General features: G+C 41.1%; 1 protein-coding gene across 12 annotated transcripts in view; it reads right to left on the reverse strand.

Annotated features, from left to right (window-relative positions):
• The window catches only part of scn8aa (sodium channel, voltage gated, type VIII, alpha subunit a), a 170,902-nt gene that overhangs the window by 124,713 nt on the left and 25,042 nt on the right, over positions 1-21,147 (reverse strand). For all 12 annotated transcript variants that reach the window (XM_060938434.1, XM_060938436.1, XM_060938437.1 and 9 more), the window contains exons 2-4: positions 18,647-18,765; positions 11,131-11,220; positions 7,076-7,204 (exon numbers count right to left, since the gene is read on the reverse strand). In XM_060938434.1, coding sequence (XP_060794417.1) covers positions 7,076-7,204; positions 11,131-11,220; positions 18,647-18,765 — 338 coding nt within the window. The remainder of the gene's footprint in view (positions 1-7,075; positions 7,205-11,130; positions 11,221-18,646; positions 18,766-21,147) is intronic.

Genomic DNA, 21,147 nt, shown 5'->3' on the forward strand with positions numbered 1-21,147 from the left:
ATATAAATGAAGTTAGAATTTCATGCCTGTAACATGGTTTACGGTTATTTAGCATAAAAGTCTTTTAGCGCAAACCTAAAGTCTCTTAGCACAACTCTAAGTTCTTTAGCACAAGATCCAAGAACACTTCATCTTTATTATGAATACTTACTGATCATGTTTAAAGATGCTTGATGGATTTTTTTTAATGAAAGTTGCCGAGATTCCGATCAAAAACGAGCAATTGTATTTCCCCACTCCGCCATCTTGAAACCGCCATGTTTGATGGAGCCCGTAGATTAGTCACCAATCCTCCCTCCAAATTATTCAACACCGCACGCACCCTGACACAGTACACCACTACCGCCAACTTCCAGGTTTGTTTTACTTTTATTAAAGTGCTAAGCTTAAATTAGATCATATTTATTATTTGCAATTTGATAAAGAATGAAAAGTCAAGTGAAATTTACAAGATGAGAAGAGTTCAAAGAAAGTTTTGTTTGCTCTTTATTTTAATTTTTTTTTACAAAACAAAAAGGTCGAAAGAAAGGAAAATTATTTACAGCTATTTCAATTATTTTATTAAGCTTATATTAATTAACATTAATAAACCCCTTCCTATATCAAGATGAGTATTTTTTTTTTCAATTATTGTGACCATAAGCCAGAGTTATGCTAAGGAACAAAGAGTTGTGCTAAGAGACTTTAGAACTTGTGCTAAAAGACTTTGGATTTGTGCTAAAAGACTTTTGTGCTGGGGCGGCACGGTGGTGTAGTGGTTAGCGCTGTCACCTCACAGCAAGAAGGTCCGGGTTCGAGCCCTGTGGCCGGCGAGGGCCTTTCTGTGTGGAGTTTGCATGTTCTCCCCGTGTCCGCGTGGGTTTCCTCCGGGTGCTCCGGTTTCCCCCACAGTCCAAAGACATGCAGATTAGGTTAACTGGTGACTCTAAATTGACCGTAGGTGTGAATGTGAGTGTGAATGGTTGTCTGTGTCTATGTGTCAGCCCTGTGATGACCTGGTGACTTGTCCAGGGTGTACCCCGCCTTTCGCCCGTAGTCAGCTGGGATAGGCTCCAGCTTGCCTGCGACCCTGTAGAAGGATAAAGCGGCTAGAGATAATGAGATGAGATGAAATGAGATGAGACTTTTGTGCTAAATAACCAGATACCTGTAACACACTCAAAAAAAAGTTGAGACAGAGGCAAAATTAAACTGAAAAGTTTATAGGATATTCAAGTAACACCAGCAGGTTAACTGGTTAAGGTTAAGGAGCATGCACCAAAGGTTCAGTCTTTACAAGCAAAGATGGGGCGTGGCTCACCCCTTTGTGCCAAAATTGTTTGTCAATTCAAAAAGAACATTTCTCAATGCAAGATTTTAGGTCTTTCAAAATCTACATTACATAATATTGTGAAAGGATTAAAAGAATTTGGAGACATCTCAGACATCTCAATGCACAAAGGGTAAGGTCAGAAACCACTGCTGAACGTGTGTGGCCTTTGAGCCCTCGGACGACACTGCCTAAGAAACCGGCATGCTAATGTGACAAATATAGCCACATGGGCTCGGGAGTACTTCAGAAAACTGTTGTCACTTAAGACAGTCCGGTGTTGCATCCAGAAATGCAATCTGAAACTGTATTATGCAAGGAAGAAGTCATTCATCAATTCTATGCAGAAGCAACGTCAATTTCTCTGGTCTCAAACTCATCTCAGATAGACCGAAAAACAGTGCTGTGGTCAGATGAGTCCACATTTCAGCTTGTTTTTGGGAAAACCAGACATCAAGTTCTCAGTGCCAAAGGTAGACACAACCATACAGTTTATCATCAGAGAAAGGTACAAAAGCCAGCATCTGTGATGGTATAGGGTGCATCAGTGCCCACAGAATGGGTGAGTTGAATGTGTGTGAAGGTACCATTGATATACTGAGGCATATATTGGGATTTTAGAGAGACACATTCTTCAAGGCAATGTCTCTTCCCAGGAAGTCCATACTTATTTCAGCAGGAGAGTGCAAGGCTGGGAGGCACAGTGGTGTAGTGGTTAGTGCAGCGAAAAGGTTCTAGGTTCAAGTCCAGCAGCCGACGGGGGCCTTTCTGTGTGGAGTTTGCATGTTCTCCCCGTGTCTGTGTGGGTTTCCTCCAGGTGCTTCAGTTTCCCCCACAGTCGCAGGCAAGTCCAAAGACATGCAGGTTAGGTGGCTCAATTGACCATAGGTGTGAGTGTGAATGGTTATTTGTCTCTATGTGTCAGCCCTGCGATGACCTGGCAACTTGTCCAGGGTGTACCCCGCCTCTCACCCATAGTCAGGCTGGGATAGGCTCCAGCTTGCGTGCGACCCTGTACAGGATAAGCGGCTGCAGATAATGGATGGATGGACATTCTTCAAAGCAATGTCTTGTCCCGGGAAGTCCATGCTTATTTCAACAGGACAGTGCAAGGCCGGGTGGCGTAGTAGTTAGCACTGTTGCCTCGCAGTGAGAAGGTTCTGGGTTTGAGCCCAGCGGCCAATATGGGCCTTTCTGTGTGGAGTTTGCATGTTCTCCCTGTGTCTGTGTGGGTTTCCTCTGGGTGCTGTGGTTTTCCCCCATAGTCCAAAGATGTGCGGTTAAGTTAACTGTTTGAATATATGTGTGAATGGTTGAGAGGAGAAAACCTCTATAATAATCCAGTTAGTCCTGGGTATGACTTTAAACTGCAACTGGTGGTCAGTCTCTGATCCGGGAGGACTTGAGTATTGGGGAAAGTGGGGAAAGTAATGGGGAAAGTAATCACCATTGCTCCCAGGTCCGCTCTGACCTGGAGTGGTAGCACCTGCCTGGTTTCCAGCTATATGTTAAATAGTACATCACCAATAAGGTGCTGGCAGCAGGGCGCTTTTCAGTGCAATGTGGCAGATGAACCCAACAGGATCAATGGCACACCACCAGATGGCATGTGGAAGAGCCACACAAATGGCCAACGGATGGCATCACTCGGCAAGTCAGTTGTCACTGCGGGGCAACTTCCATACCCATCAGGTCTGTGGCATTTTTGTGCACCACTTGGCATCTGGTCTGGAGGTCCAGAGAGGGAACACAATTGTGGGCACAACATTGCTTGTCTTACCTTACTGTGCAAGGTGCTTCATTAGGAGAGGAGCTCTAGTGCGGGCCTCGCAGCCCATCTCTGTTTCTGCACATCCTAATGAAGCAGTCATTAATGATAATGAAGCTAGCGATGGACAGCCAATGACAAATAAGTCAGTAGAAGGCAATGGGAAACCACTCCTGTAATTCTTCTGCCCAGGTCAGATAGCAGATGATGTCAGGCGGCACGGTGGTGTAGTGGTTAGCACGGTCGCCTCACAGCAAGAAGGTTCTGGGTTTGAACCCAGTGGCCGGCGAGGGCCTTTCTGTGTGGAGTTTGCATGTTCTCCCCATGTCTGCGTGGGTTTCCTTCTGGTGCTCCGGTTTCCCCCACAGTTCAAAGACATGTGGTTAGGTTAATATGGGACAGCCTTGGGCTGAGGTGCCCTTCAGCGAGGCACCTAACTCCCAACTGCTCCCCGGGCGCTGTTAGCATGGCTGCCCACTGCTCTGGGTATGTGTGTGTGCGCTCATTGCTTACGTGCATGTGTGTGTTCACTGCTTCAGATGGGTTAAATGCAGAGAGAAAATTTCACAAGTGTGTGATGAATAAAGTTGTGCTTTCTTTTTCTTTCTTTCTTTTCAGAAAGATACATGCTGCGACTTGCGATTGGTCAGGTGGCGACCGACTGCAGGTGGACGCAGGCCTTTTGTGCCAAATCCTTCGTTGTGGTCAGACATATTGCAAGACGCAGAGTTTTTAAGCTGAGTCTTGTCACGAGCCAGCCGGGAACATCTTGGTCCTGATCCAATCTTTCACCTCTTTAACCTTGCGGGGTTGTGTATCTGGACTCTATCATGCTTTTTTCAACCTGCGATTGGTCACGCAAGCGTTGCACGACCGCCTGCCTCTACATGCGTCAACCTGCTATTTGCACCAATTAGAAGCGAATTGCAGCTGAAATGCGAACAGATCGTGATCCACTTGCATTAACCTGCCTCGACTAAAGACCCTCTGCAACACTCTGCCATTATCTGCGTTGTCGTGCGTCGACGCAAGACCAGTCTTGCATGTACCTGCGATTTTGTTATCACAGGTAGACGCAAGTAGTTGAAAACTAGTTGCAGCCTGCCATCTGACCTGGGCATTCCTTAGAAACCTTGATGGCTGAAGCCGTCAGAGCGGACCTGCCATCAGGCAGAACACTAAAGAAGAAGAATGCCAGGTTACATGGCATTCTGCACAGGGTACAACAATGCAGCTTTGTAGATAGAGTGTGTGTGCTTGACTGGCCTGCTGTGAGTCCAGATCTGTCTCCTATTGAGAATGTATGGCACATCATGAAGAGCCGAATCAGACAACGGTGACTATGGATGATTGAGTAGCTGAAATCTGGTATCAAGCAAGAATGGACAAAAATTCCAATTGCAAAACTGCAACAATTAGTATCCTCAGATCCCATACAATCAAAAAGTGTTATTAAAAGGAAAGGTGATGTAATACAATGTTCCAACTTTTTTGAGTGCGTCGCAGGCATCAAATTTTAACCTTGTTTATATTTGCAAAATACATTTTAAGTTGGTCAGTAAAACTATTGAAAATCTTTTTTCTATACTTTTATCAGTTAAATAAAGGTTCACGTTAAATAACAAAATCACAGATGTTTGTTTTTACTGCATTTTGGAAAATATCCCAACCTTTCTGGAAACGGGGTTAGTAGTCAAGACCATTGCTAACTGTGGTGTGTGTGCATTTAGGGCCATATTCAGAGTTGAGTTACACACACTTAATGAGGATTTAACACCAAAACCGTGTGATAAAACAGAGGCATGATTCTGACCTTGTATTTAAGTCCCATTAAAATTATTGAAAAGGTTTTATTTTGCATGCAGGACATGGGAGGAAACAGCATTTTAATCAGAGACACTCCTTCATTGTTTATGGATAAAATAATGAGTAAATTGAGCCATAAGCATAGCAGATGAGTGTTCAGTCAGCTTAACTTCAAACCATGAGTGTGTATTCTTTACAGGAAAACACAGAATTAACCAAAACCCTGGCATTACTGTATTCATTTGACAAAACAAATTTGAATTAAAAGCAATAAATTAGCACAGAAGTGCATGATGTGAATAAGCCGCACGGAAATTTGATTTAAACGTGTGGAAAAACAAAACAAAACGAGTAATTCTCCTCATTTAAATATTGATTTAACCTTTAGACTTAAGATGCCACCAACTCGGAATAAGGCCCTTAATCCATGTGTTTATTTTGCGACTTTTAGCAAAATATCTTTGACAGAAATGAACCAGAGAATATTATTAATATATCATTTGATGCCAAAGCTGGCAAACAAATAATACAGAAAACCTAAGCTCTGAACACTCGATTATAGTTAAATTAATCCAGAAACAGACTAAAATGTTTCCATAATAACATTTCTATGATTATAACAACATTTAAATTGAATGGTAGCACTCAAACATCCATGAAAGCACTTCCTCATCTCGTAAACCTAAAACTGGCCCTTAAATAAAAGACTGATCTGTGGGAAATAAAAGAGTGTCAAAGCAAGTTCCATGGTTTTCCAGGAGCTATCAGGAAAAAGAACAAGGAATAGTCTCGCTGGAACACTTAAAAGGTGAATATACAGTACAGTTTGGAGAAAAATATCTGAACTCACACAACATACACACCCCAGTCATTAAAGCATTAAAGAGAAAACAAGGTATAGAGACTGAACAAAGTGAAGAGTTCAGAGAAAAAACACTAAAGATGGCAGATATTAAACTACTCCGAGTCATCCATAACTTATCATAAAAACTATAACATTTCTCTAAAATAGTTTTTCTATAATATATTTTACAAACAAAAAGATGATAGAAAAAGGCAAAAAAAAGTACTTGCACTTTTACACAAATTAAAAATTAAGAATATACTAATTGAATGATCCCAGGCCCCGCCCACTCTTGATTAGTTTGAAGGTCAAGCTTCTGAAAAATGGAGCAGTGATAAATTGATAGCAAAGGTTACTTGTTAAACTGTGACTAGATGGATAGAAGAAAATTAGGTCGGGCTTAGAGCTTCCCCAGTTAATTCGTGTAGTAAGAGTAGACATTTGTTTATTATAACCTTATAGGCTCTTATATTCATGTTAATACTTAATACTATCTCAGAACTAGATTCACAGCTACTTGCTGCTTATAAAGGTGTGACAATTTTGAATTTCACCCACTGCGTTCAAATCAAATTATTTAATCATGAAAATGAAGAGTTTGGTTCCAAAACGTGATAAACACCAAATTTGAAAAATTGAAACTTCCGCCACCAAACCATCAGCAATTATCATATCTTACTCATACCATATTTAGTTTTCGCCAAAACGCGATATCTGCCATTGATTTACACACTGCATTACGGCCTTTCGTTCCAAAACACATCAAGCGCCATCACCGATTTTTCTCAAAACCAGACATATCCTTTTGGCCAATCAGAGGCCGCCATTGGCGTGAAGTCTTCTAAGATGGTTGCGCCCATTTAGTAGGAAACCGCTTCGTCACTTCTTGCAATTCTTGGAAAATTTCACGCTGAATTATAAATAATTTCGATAAAATAATCTAAAAAAATAAAATAATCTATAAAATAAAATGATCTGTCATGAAAGAACACGGTTAAATGCACTTTAAATAGAAAGGGATATGTAGCATTTTGGGGGAAAATGCCGTGGCGTGGATATGTAGCGACTTGACAAAAAAATAATTACTTGGTTCTGTTAATTAGTTCTGGATTTCATTTTTGAACTTTATCATCATTAAGGAGTTAGTCAATAAATTTTAAAACAGGATACAGTGGTCTTACTTTTATCACTTCCCGTAATCAGAAAAAGTGATTTTTCTAGAAACAACGGAATTGGATATATAGCGTTTTGGAACCAAACTCTTCAAATGATTTAAGAGGTAAGTAGCGAGTTCTGAATGGAACAAGTTCCTCCTAAGTTGTGATGGTGTATGTTGGAGAATACTTACGCCATTGAGATGACCATGAAGTCCAACCAGTTCCATGGATCTCTCAGGAATGTGAAGTCGTCTATACAGAAGCCGCGGGCGATGATTTTGACGGCTGATTCGAACGTATAAATTCCTGTGAATGTGTACCTATGTACAAGAGAGTGACAGCAAGGAGCTTATGGACATTTAACAGTTATTCCATGAAATCGAGTCGTACATGAGCTGATAGCTAACGAGGCACGTAGCTCCGAGCTGGCTATAAGGGATGCACGACGAGATTGAGTGGAATAACTGTTTTATTCTATCCACATTCACTGGATTTTGAGAAACAGAGTATTTTTATTTTTGATTTGCAAATTCAATAAATAAAAACTTTACACAAAACTTCCGACAAAATAATTTCCGCTTCGGCGGACTTCTTAAAAACCTATCGATGGCTGCACGAATTGACTTTATGCTTCTGTCACACTGTCTCGTATTTTGCCATGTAAGCGCCGTGTGAGTCAAACACCAAGAAATGAGGTGTATTTTGTCCAAAATTAAAGTCCTGTGACGTACACGGCATATGTGTGGCATTCCTGTGGTGTCTCTGGGGTTTGTATGGGGTTCAAGGGACATAAAGTCATGGCGTATTGAGGCATATGCGTGGCGTATGATGCATAGCCACAGCGTAACCGTTTCGTTGGCATGGCATTTCATTCTTGTGTGTGACGTTGCTGCTGCGTACCTGCAGCATTCACAGGTGGGTATAAAAGGGGGTCCTGTATGCTGTGCGTTCATTATCATACATCACAGTCAAGACAGCATCATGCCAGCGAAGAAGTCAGGACCCAAGAAGGGCAAGGGAAGAGGGAAGACATCAGCCGCATCCACCCAGCCAGCCCCGGAGCCACCTTCATCAGACACATGTCAACTAAAGCATTCGCACGGTGTAATAGGTGTTCGAACAACGTTCCCACTGCGTCACTGCTGAGTAGCTTTCGTTTTTATGGTGTACACGTGACATATGTGTGACATATCAAAGCTGCTACGTACGTGCTACGGATTTTTAAGTATTTTTAAGACTTAAAAATACGCCACGCCCTGGCGTACAAGGAGATTGTGTTACGCATCCTAGAGTATTAGCTACATAAGCTGGCGATGCTGTGATGTTCCTTTCTTACAGCCACGTATCCTGATACGCCATACATACGCAAGGCTGAAATACCAATGTGTGAACCAAGCATTAGCGTTGTTTTTTTGTAGAAAGTGCCGTCTTGCTGTCGTGCTGAGGTATAGAATAGCTTTAGACATTTATTTAATTCTTTCTTGGACACTTCAGTTCTATAATTTTCAAACTTCTTTGAGCTTTTGAACCAATATAAAAAAATTCAACAAATTTTCATGTTTAAAAGATGAAGAATGTAAATTTAAATATATATATATATATATATATATATATATATATATATATATATATATATATATATAGTGATTCCACGCTTATGGGTACTGAAATGGGGACATGAACTTATTCACCTAAAACCATTTCTTTTTTTACCATCAGGTCACAAAACATGTAATCTTTAATGAATGATATGTTAAAAGATAACTTTAATTTTCTGAGATGTAATAAAAACATATTTATATGCCAAAGTCAAGCCTATGAGTTCCAAAATGATGTCTGTTACATTACTTCTGTTACGATTGTCCATCTCGCGTCTGTTACAAATTAATTACAATCTAGCTATATACCATGTTAATCTTATTGAAAGAATGTGTATGTTTATTCTACTACACATGTTTATTAATTATATTTGCTAAAACATCACCTTCCTATGTTTCAAAAAGTAATTCTACATTGTTAAAATTGAGAATATATATGTCCACAGCACTTCTGTTACGTTCTGACTTTGGCATGTAAATATGTTTTTATTACATCTCAGAAAATTAAAGTTATCTTTTAACATATCATTCATTAAAGATTACATGTTTTGTGACCTGATGGTAAAAAAAAGAAATGGTTTTAGGTGAATTTTTAAAAATAAGTTCATGTCCCCATTTCAGTACCCATAAGCGTGGAAGCACTCATATATATATATATATATATATATATATATATATATATATATATATATATATATATATATATATATATATATATATATGTGTGTATATATATATATGTGTGTGTGTGTGTGTGTGTGTGTGTGTGTGTGTGTGTGTGTGTTCTATCAAATACTTTCATTCCATATTTTGTTCCGCTGTTTTTTTAGGGTTTTGTTTTCAAGTAGAGTTTTTATTTCATCCTCGTTTGGTTCAGCAACACGTGCCGCCATTTTGTTTTTCTCTACTCACGGTATATGAGCTGGTATCCTCGTAGTAGAGTAGCCAATCAGAGCATGCGATTGCTCATATCCAGTGAATGTGGATAGAATAATAGTAATGATCCTAGTCATGAATTAAAAACCTGATCGTGATGAGTACTATGAATAAACTCCTAATTATCCAGAACATGCAATAGAGCAAAATGGTTGAAATATAAACTGAATGGCTTTAAAGCCCATTGTGTATTTAAGGAGATGAAGAACAAAAGAATATCTTATGCCACACTACAATCTTTAAAAAAAAATAAAATAAAGGTTCCTCAAGGGTTCTTTAAGGACTCATTGGTTATTTAAGGGTTCTTAGCCTCATTGAACCCTTTCTGATCAGGGTTTAGGGTTCTACATAGAACATTTAAGTGTTCCATTTTCCTCTCAGGTTTTCGAAGAGAAAGAGAGAGACTCATGATTTTGAGTCTGATTCAACCCACTTATCGATCACAAAATGTCTCCCTATTTTAAAATGGCCTTAAATCATTGTTTTTCCAGATTCTCCTGTGGGTTTGGAGTAAAATCCAATCCAAACTATTCACAGTCCAGTTGTGGTCGCTTGGAATAAAGATCATAAACATTAAACGTGTTGAAAATTTGCATTTCAGCATCTTGGCGTCATGTGTAGAAGACCTTTAACCAGTCACAGCCAAGCTGACGTTTGCTTTAAAGTGCCATTCCATCATTGGATGTATTCTTTGGCATAAAATACAATATATTTTATGACAACATGACTAGACAGAGAAATCTTTTAGCTTCAAAATGATATATCAAACACAATTTTTTGACAACGACAAGTATATTAATTTTGCGACCAAAGTCACCTACCCTTTTAATTTCCGCGCGGTAGTGAAACGTGATGTCATCGGCAGGTTCCCCTTCTTGTGTACCACGTGTCGGTCTATTTTTAGACCAGGAAACCCCCAAAGTGAGAGAGTCATTTCTCCTCGTATATGGGGGCCAAAAAAATTGCGAAAAATTTTGAGTTAATCTTTCAGTTAGCTAGATTTATTGGTATTAGCTAGATTTATTGGTATTATTTTTATCGCGTTCTATCCGCCATTGCTGATAATATGTGCCACGTCACGTGGTACACAAGAAGGGGAACCTGCCAATGACATCACGCGCGGAAATGAAAAGGGTAGGTGACTTTGGTCGCAAAATTAATATACTTGTTGTCAAAAAATTATGTTTGATATATCATTTTGAAGCTAAAAGATTTCTCTATCTAGCGATACCATTTATATATGTTGTCAAAATATATTGTATTTTATGCCAAAGAAGACATCCAATGGTGGAATGGCACTTTAAGCTTCATGGGAATCTCTGAGAGCTCACATGTTTTGGGATTTGGGAACATTGGTCAGGATTTTGATTTGAGAGCATAATCTGAAAGACTGATGTTTTATTCTGGGCAAATCTCATCGTGTAGGAGGACTGAAGGACGATCCAAGACAAAAATATCCATAAAATCTGTCATTATTTTTTGTGCAGTCTCTCACATTTTCAACACTGGGCAGGACTGTATAAATCTTGTAATGTAGTCCAGACATTAGAAGCTAGACTGAAGAGCTAATGCATATGGTTTGATTCGGATAAATACACACACTTCTGTGTGGCAGCACATCTTTGACGATGTGTTCAAATAGCAATCATTTTATATTTTACTGTACATCTATATTTTAAAAGGTGCTCATGCAGTATGAAGAGAATACTTACTCTACTTGTTTGGACCATTCTGGAGGATTACTAAACGTCATGAACACACAGTTGGTCAAAATCGTACACATGATGATCATGCTGAATAATGTAGAAAGGAGTTAAGGCAAACTGGAACACGTCAACAGAGAAAACACTGCATGCTGGTCAAAACATTTTACATTTTTCAAAGATTTACATGTAAAAGCTTTGTAAACTAAAATATAAAAATATTATTTTAATACAGTGGATATAAAAAGTGTACACACCCCGTTAAAATGATATATATTTTTCTGATGTAAAAAAGAGACCATGATAAATAATTTCAAAAATTTTCTACTTTTAATGTGACCTATAACCTGTACAATTCAACTGAAAACAAACAAATCTGTTCGGTGGAAAAACATAAAAATTAAAAATACGTACAATAAGCTGGTTGCATAAGTGTGCACAGCCTTCAACTAATACTTTGTTGAAGCACCTTTTGATTTAATTACAACATTCAGTCTTTTTGGGTTCACATCTGCCATCAATTAAAATGACTCTGATTAACTCCAAATAAAGTTCAGACATTTACTCAGTTGCATCCTCCAGCAAAAGCCAGGGTTCACAGAGAGCTTACAAAGCATCAAAGGGATCTCATTGTTGAAAAGTATCAGTCAGGAGAAGGGGACAAAAACATTTCCAGAGCATTAGGTATACCATGGAGCACAGTGAAGACAGTCATCAAGAAGTGGAGAAAATATGGGACAACAGTGACATTACCGAGAACTGGACGTCCCTCCAAAATTGATGAAAAGACAAGATGAAAACTGGTCAGGGAGGCTGCCGAGAGGCCTACAGCAACACTGAAGGAGCTGCAGGAATTTCTGGCAAGTACTGGTTGTGTACTACATGTGGCAACATTTTCCATATGTCTGGACTATGAGGCAGGGTCAAAGAAAATCATCCAGGCCCGGCTAAATTTTGCAAAAAAATACATCAACTCTCCCAAAAGCATGTGGGAAAATATGTTATGGTCTGATGAAACCAAGGTTGAACTTTTTGGCCACAATTCCAAAGGGTATGTTTGGGGCAAAAACACCACTGCGCATCACCAAAAGAACACCATACCCACGGTGAAGCATGGTGGTGGCAGCATCATGTTTTGGGGTTGTTTTTCTTCAGCTGGAACAGGGGCTTTAGTCAAGGTGGAGGGAATTATGAACAGTTCGAAATACCACTCAATTTTGGCCCAAAACCTAAAGGTGTCTGCTAGAAAGATGAAGATGAAGAGGAATTTAATCTTTCAGCACGACAATGACCCCAAAAAAGTTTTGGAACGGCCCAGCCAGAGCCCAGACCTAAATCCAATTGAAAATCTGTGGGGTGACCTGAAGTGGGCTGTGCACAAGAGATGCCCTCACAATCTGACAGATTTGGAGCGCTTTTGCAAGGAAGAGTGGGCAAATATTGCCAAGTCTAGATGTGGCAGGCTGATAGACTCCGACCCAAAAAGACTGAATGCTGTAATTAAATCAAAAGGTGCTTCAACAAAGTATTAGTTTAAGGCTGTGCACACTTACGCAACCAGCTTATTGTACGTTTTTTATTTTTTATCTTTTCCCCTCGAACAGATTTGTTTGTTTTTCAATTGAATTGTACAGGTTATAGGTCACATTAAAGGTGGGAAAAATTTTGAAATTATTTATCATGGTCTCTTTTTTTTTTCATCAGAAAAACCTGTCATTTTAACGGGGTGTGTACACTTTTTATATCCACTGTATGTACCTCATACAATCAATCATGAAAATGGCATAAGAATACATTTCATCTTAGTCTGGTATTTTTTGTCCAGACAGTTTTAATGCTTCTGGTGGTTTGGACTGCTGCCACATTCACCATCAAATAATGCAATATGACCAAAAGCCTTTCGAAGGATTCGCACACAGTGCCCATTCAGAACTAATCTAATTATTTTATTCTGAGCTGAATATTGATCAAACTAATAATGTCAAAAAAGAGAATGTCCTTACACTTAAACTGCTTACATCTACAGGACCAGTCAAAAGTTAGGACACACCTCAATAATAATAATAATTCAATGTTTTATCTTTATTTTTATTAATTAAAAGACACTTGAAATCATGAAAATGGTATAAGAATACATTTCATGTCTTACATTACACTTCATGTCACACTTCATGTCTTAACCTTCATCCTACCAAGTGGGGTCCATCTGGACCCCGCACCTATATGTTTGTTTGCCATTTTAAAAATATGTGACATACTGCCTCACCGTTTTATGAATTTGTCGGAATTTATGTCTTAATTAAAACACTAAAGCACCGGAAGATCAGCTTTTTGCATTGTGAAGGTATAATTAATTTGTTACTGGGGTCCAACCGGACCCCAGAGTAAAGTTTATCTGTCTTTCATTTTATAATTGAATAGCACACTGAAAGTTAACTTCTTTTATTTCTTTTATGTTCCATAATGAAACTACCAAGGCATTCCTTCTTGGGGTCCGTGTGGACCCCACTGCTGCAATAAGCACAGGCTGCAAAACAAAAGCCCTAAATTATTTTACAATTACTTTTTTGTTTTAAATTCTGTAAGAAAAGACCTAAGTTGTAATCCAGAATGTTTTACAGCTGCATGAGCTGCAAAAATCATGTATATAATGCCAATTTTTTTTGTGGCGCTATAATTTGCTACATGTATGCTAGTTATTGCAATATTATTGCAATGTTATTGCATTTATAATACATCATTGATATTCAGCCATAGTGGATTTTGTTCTTCAATAAAGTTATGTCTGTTTGCTGCATTGAATTGGTTCTTACTGCATTGATTTCAAGGTATTCCCTCCTGGGGTCCATACGGACCCCGCCTGGTAGTTTGTGTATGTAAAATTGGCTGGTAGGATGAAGGTTAAGTGTGTTCTTTATGCCTTGGGCCCTTTAGTGTATTGCTGTTATTAATACAAGATGTTCTGAACAAAACTTATCTGGTGATTTTGTCTTTATAAAGGCCCGGTCCCACTGGCCGATGGACACAAAACGTATGCAAAAAGGACACAGCGGATGAGCAAAATTTCGGGGGTGGCTCTATCCGTTTTCATCCGCTCCAGAAATGGACAAAATTTGCGAAAATTTGCGAAAACAGAACGGAAAAGAACGGACGTGGGTAGTATATAGCGGGGATGTTAAACGCATGTTCATAGGAAGCCTAGTGGATGAAAGCGGATGGAAGTGGATGACAGCTCCGAAGGGGTTACCGGTGATAACTGAGAAGCGGACGCATAGCAGAAAGAGCGGATGCATAGCGGATGAAGGGGATGCATCACGTACGCCTAACGGAAACAAAGGGGATGTTGCGCAGATGTATATCGGATGCAGACCGTTCACTGCGCATGCGGGGGGTATGAATTGCGTCTGCTCCGCGGATATAAAGGGATGCAGCACGCACGCCGTCAGCATAAAGCGGAAAGACGTGCTGGCGGCTACATCGATACATCTCTACTACATCTCGTTTTTGAAGAAGGCTACATTGATACATCTCTACTACATCCTTCTACATACTCTAGACATACTCCAGACATCCTAAATATACGAGATACATCCCAGATATAAACGCTTTGTCTGTTTTGAATACTTTATATACGAGATGCATACGCTTACATCCTTTCTATTTCCGTGCTACTAACGATGAATAGACGTTTCATGTACCTTATCTTTCCTCCCTCTTTCCGTTTTCAGCTGCAGTGGATGTGAGTTGCGAGGATGCCCAGAGGATGCAGAGAGGATACAGCAGACGTTTAACGGATGATAACGGACATAGAACGTTTGTTGCTCGTATATGTCGCGGATTTACATCGTACACGGCGGAAAGTTGATCCGTTCTAAAAGTTTTGTGCAGCTCAAAACTTTTTGCGCGGATGAAATCACAGTGGACGGATGCTCGATGGATAGAGCGTATGAAGCACGTATGCAATGAGTACACAACGGATGCATAGCGTTTTCCAACGGATGGCAAAGATTTTTTTACGTTTTACATCCTCTTTGCATCCGTAAGTGCAGTGGGACCGGGCCTTAAAGAAAAGTATTGGGGTCCAAACGGACCCCACATGGTAAGATTAAGGTGTAAAATAGCATGGTAGGATGAGGGTTAAAGGACTGATGGATGTCGTTTCTCTTTACTTAGTTGTTCGGTTCTTGCATAATATGGATTACTACAGTTGTGGATGGAATAGGGCTATTTACTGTATTTTCATCCTTTAATATTTACTGTTTGATCTCAAATGCATTCATAAGGCAAAAAATTGCACTAATTAACTTTTCCAGAGGCACCTATTAACTGAAAAGCGTTCCAGGTGACTCTCATGAAGGTGGTTAAGATAACGCCAATAGTGTGCAAAGCGTAATCAAGGTAAACACCAGCTACTTTGAAGAATCTAAAACATGAAACATTTTGGGTTTTTTTTAACTCTTTTTTTTTTTGTTCGCCACACAATTCCTTACAGTATATATGTTCAGTATTGTTTTACGAGGTAGAAAATAGTCAGAATACAGAAAAACCTATGGATGAGTAGGTGTGTCCAAGCTTTTGACTGTTACTGTATATTTACTGTGTCATAACTACATTAAGTGATTAGGATTAAATCAGCAGTGATTCACTCTTTCGGTCACTGTGTCAACCAGCTACAGTTCAAGCAGCTGTTTTAAATCGGACTTAACTAAACCTGCTGTTGAAAGTCTGTTTTAATAATCATGTGACAAACTTTACAAAGATTTATAATATTGCCACTCTGTGCTAAAGTAACTAAGCGAGCATGAGCAAATGATAAATTGATAAGCTAGCCTGGAAACTGACCACGCTAAGAGGCGTTAGCTAATGCAATGTATTAACATACAGTATGGCCAGTTAACTATCTAGTTAAGAAAATAACATCTCTCAGAAAATAAAGTACATCATTGTACCTTTAGAGTTACAATGAGTTGTCACTGGGGCAGTACCCTCCCTCTAAGGCACTTATTTGTACCATTTATATACTGAATGAGAACATATATGTACCTTTTTTGCCCTAAAAGGTACACATAGTTATCTTGAAGTCCAATAATGACCCCGAGGGGGTACATTAGTTTAGATTGTACCTTGGGGTCCAGAACTGGACTCCTACTGTATCCCTATTTCTGACAATGTATTAACACAAACTAAGTGAAATGAGTCTATAATCATTAAACACATCTAACAAAGTGGCTAATAAGTCATTGGAAGTTGTGGGCCAATGTTTCAGTTATACTCGTATGTTCTGTTCTTTTCTCACTTCACACGTCAAAGATATTTGTGACAGGCTAGCGTTTTATTTTCTTTCATATATGTTGAAATGTGAGGTGACTGCTGTTAGTTACAAAGAGGAAAGTTATGTAGCAGATCTGCTTAGGTTCATTAAGCAAGTTGCTGATCCTAAAAAGACGTCTGTAATCTGTGCACACCAGTGTTGTAGTCAAGTCACTAAACCTTGAGTCTGAGTCCAGTCTCGAGTCTCCAGTGTTCAAGTCCAAGTCATTAAAAAAAATTTTGAGTCAAGTCTGAGTTGAGTCCACTATTTGACTCCAACCCTACCATTTGACGGCGGCTGTTTCAGCACCATTAACATTAGTTTGTTCCTGAACATGATGTATGAACAAGTGAATGTGCTTCTCTTTGTCAGGGAGTGTGAAGTATTCTGTCAGAGATGGTTGGGAGACGGTGTGTTTATTAATACAAGTGAAGACAGGTAAACAATCCAAAATGGCAGGCAAAATCGTAAAACGGTGAAACGGGCAATAGGTCGAGCAAGGCACAAACAGGCTATCGTAGACTCGGCAGAATCAAAGACGAGAAACAGGAAATCAGGGATCAGGAAACCTCATCTCATTCTCATTATCTCTAGCCACTTTATCCTGTTCTACAGGGTCGCAGGCAAGCTGGAGCCTATCCCAGCTGACTACGGGCGAAAGGCGGGGTACACCCTGGACTAGTCGCCAGGTCATCACAGGGCCAACACATAGACACAGACAACCATTCACACTCACATTCACACCTACGGTCAATTTAGAGTCACCAGTTAACCTAACCTGCATGTCTTTGGACTGTGGGGGAAACCGGAGCACCCGGAGGAAACCCACGTGGACACGGGAGAACATGCAGACTCTGCACAGAAAGGCCCTCGCCGGCCACGGGGCTCGAACCCGGACCTTCTTGCTGTGAGGCGACAGCGCTAACCACTACACCACTGTGCCGCCCTGGGATCAGGAAACCAAACAAGGAAATACGGCTTGGTAACATATCAGCAACACAACCCAATACTTCGCGAAGTAAGTGTGTTTTCACAGCCTTTATATAAGCGTGCTGATTGCGCCTTAATCCTGTGCAGGTGCGAGTCGTTTACGGCGCGCTAGCGCAAGAGTCCGCTTGGCATGCGTGCTGTCCGGAGAGCACTCGAAAGTCTATCTGATGCACACACCAAGATGCGCAGGTGTGACACTCTTGCACGAAATTAGTACAAAAATGAATGTAGGTATAAATATCTTACGCCAAATTATTATGGCATGTTACAAAAAATAAAGAAAAAAATCAGAGTCCTTTGTCTCCAATTTACAAATCCGAATGCAGTTAATGCATGAGTCATCAGTGCTCAAGTCCAAGTCGAGTCATGAGTCCTTAAAATTAGGGCACGAGCCGGACTCAAGCACTACAAGCCTGGTGCACAGTAAATGATGGATGATGTGCATGGTGCAGCAGGTGGTGGAATTTGGAATGAGTTGTTTGTAGTTTAAGGTATGTCACAACACCATTTAAATATCACTACATACCGAATAAAAACTTTTCTCGATAAGTCAATAAGGAGTAGGATTTTTTCTGGTTGTTCAAGCTATTATCTGCCACCAACTACGAATATGAACTCACAGCCCAGCAATGAAATCTACTTGTCGCATATGTCAGGGCTACTGATTTTTCCACCCCTATTAAAGCACCTTAAAAGCACAGAGTTTTGAAAATAGCTCCAGCTTAATGACTTGGAAAGCAACACTGGGATCTGCTCCATCTCTTCCAGGAATTGACTGATTACATGCACACTGCTCACTCCTGGGAATCTTCCTAATGCACAGCCTGTATTTAACAGCTGTGCTGGACCTTCTCTGTGCGAAGTACCTACAGCATGCTTTAGGCAGTGTAAACAAGCCATTCCTCACAATTCAAATATTAGTACACAGGAAGTGTTTTTAGCGCCATAAAAAAATATTGCTGACCTGCCATTGACGATGCTGTTCTAATGCAAATGCAGTGCCCCAGGGACCGACCCAGCTCCTTTTCTACCTATTTTACGTTTTTCAGTGGCCAGGTAAAAACTGCAGGCATTCACTTAAACAAATACACACATTCAATTCCTAAAGGATTTGATGCCTGCATTATGCTGCATAACCCTGACAGGACGTGTAGTCTTGTGTCTTGTTATTTCTCCAAACTTCATGGCACATTGTAAATATGCAAAAACGTATTGAAAGGATATGAATGTATCAAAATTTTAATAGCTATTTGCCTAAGAATATTAAAAGGACTTATAATGTACAAGGAAGGTGTGGCACTAAAGCGGAAGATTGTTTTTCCTTTGTTTACCACTATAAATGTCTGCAGAGAGAGAGAGAGAGAGAGAGAGAGAGAGAGAGAGAGAGAGAGAATAGGGATTAGTTTCACACTGTATTATACAACATTTCAGAGTCAGATTTCAAACATTTCTTCATTATGACAAAGTTAATGTAGGGTAATAATAATAATAATAATAATAATAATAATAATAATACAGGGTGTCCCAAAAAAATGTACTCACATTTTGACTCCTCATAACTCACTGGATTTTTCTTTTCAGATTAAATTAACCCTAATGGCAGAAGTACAACTAAGTTTTGAAGAAAGAAAATTTATTATTTGTTTTACTGGGGGACTTCAATGCTCACGTGGGCAATGACAGTGAGACCTGGAGGGGTGTGATTGGGAGGAACGGCCTACCTGATCTGAACCCGAATGGTGTTCAGTTGTTGGACTTTTGTGCCATGCACGGTTTGGCCATAACGAACACCATGTTCGAGCATAAGGGTGTCCATAAGTGCATGTGGCACGAGGACACCCTAGGCCGCAGATCGATGATTGACTTTGTCGTCGTTTCATCTGATCTACGACCGTATGTCTTGGAGACTCGGGTGAAGAGAGAAGCAGAGCTGTCAACTGATCACTACCTGGTGGTGAGCTGGATCAGATGGCGGGGGAGGAGTCCTGACAGACCGGGCAGGCCCAAATGAGTAGTGAGGGTATGCTGAGAACGTCTGGCGGAGGCTCCCGTCGGTCGGATCTTCAACTGTCACATCCGGCAGAGCTTCAGCTGCATACCGGGGGAGGATGGGGACATTGAGTCTGAGTGGACCATGTTCCGCGCCTCCATTGCTGAGGCAGCCGTGCACAGCTGTGGCTGCAAGGTTGTTGGTGCCTGTCATGGCGGTAATCCCCGAACACGCTGGTGGACACCTGTGGTGAGAGGAGCCGTCAAGCTGAAGAAGGAGTCCTATCGGGCTTGGTTAGCCTGTGGGTCTCCAGAGGCAGCTGACAGATACCGATGGGCCAAGCAGAATGCAGCTCTGGCAGTCACTGAAGCAAAAACTCAGGTGTGGGAGTAGTTCGGAGAGGCCATGGAAAGTGACTTTCAGTCGGCCTCGAAGAGATTCTGGCAAACCATTTGGCGGCTCAGGAAGGGGAAGCAGTACTCTGTCTCTACTGTTTACAGTGAGGATGGAGTGCTGTTGACCTCAACTGGGGACATCATCCAATGGTGGAAAGAATACTTTGAGGATCTCCTCAATACCACCTTCATGTTGTCCAAGGAGGACACAGAGTCTGAGGGTGCTTGGGAGGACTCGCCTATCACAGGGGCTTAGGTTGCTGAGGTGGTTAAAAAGCTCCTCGGTGGCCGGGCTCCGGGGGTGGATGAGATTCGTCCTGAGTTCCTGAAGGCACTGGATGTTGTTGGGCCATCTTGGCTGACATGCCTCTTCAACATTGCATGGAGGTCAGGGACAGTGCCTCTGGATTGGCAGACTGGGGTGGTGGTCCCCCTTTTAAAAAAGAGGGACCGGAGAGTGTGTTCCAACTATAGGGGGATCACACTTCTCAGCCTCCCTGGGAAAGCCTATGCTGGGGTACTGGAGAGGAGAGTCCGGTCGATTTAGTCAAACCTCAGATTCAAGAGGAACAATGTGGTTTTCGTCCTGGTCACGGAACACTGGACCAGCTCTTTACCCTTGCAAGGGTACTGGAGGGTGCATGGGAGTTTGCCCAACCGGTCTACATGTGTTTTGTGGACCTGGAGAAGGCTTACAACAGTGTTCCTCTTGGTGCCCTGTGGGTGGTGCTTCGGGAGTATGGGGTTCAGGGCCCACCACTGCAGGCCATTTGGTCCCTGTATGACCGGAGCAGGAGTTTGGTTCACATTGCCGGCAGTAAGTCAGACTCGTTCCCAGTGCATGTTGGACTCCGCCAGGGCTGTCCTTTGTCACTGGTTCTGTTCATAACTTTTATGGACAGAATTTCTAGGTACAGCCAAGGGGCAGAGGGTGTCTGGTTTGGTGGCATCAGGATCACGTCTCTGCTTTTCGCGGATGTGGTCCTGTTGGCTTCATCCATCTGTGACTTACAGCATGCACTGGGATGGGTTGCAGCCAAGTGCGAAGTGGCTGGGATGAGGATCGGCACCTCCAAGTCTGTGGCCATGGCGCTCAACCAGAAACAGGTGGAGTGCCTACTCCAGGTCAGGGGGGAGTTGCTACCTAAAGTGGAGGAGTTTAAGTATCTCTGGTTTTTATTCACGAGTGAGGGTAAGGGGGAGCTGGAGTTGGACAGAAGGATCAGGGCAGCGTCAGCAGTGATGTGGACGCTAAACCGGTCTGTTGTGGTAAAGAAAGAGCTGAGCCAAAAGGCAAAGCTCTCGATTTACTGGTTCATCTATGTTCCCACTCTCACCTA

The sequence above is a fragment of the Neoarius graeffei genome, chromosome 13, assembly GCF_027579695.1.
Source record: "Neoarius graeffei isolate fNeoGra1 chromosome 13, fNeoGra1.pri, whole genome shotgun sequence".
NCBI classification, from domain to species: Eukaryota; Metazoa; Chordata; class Actinopteri; order Siluriformes; family Ariidae; genus Neoarius; species Neoarius graeffei.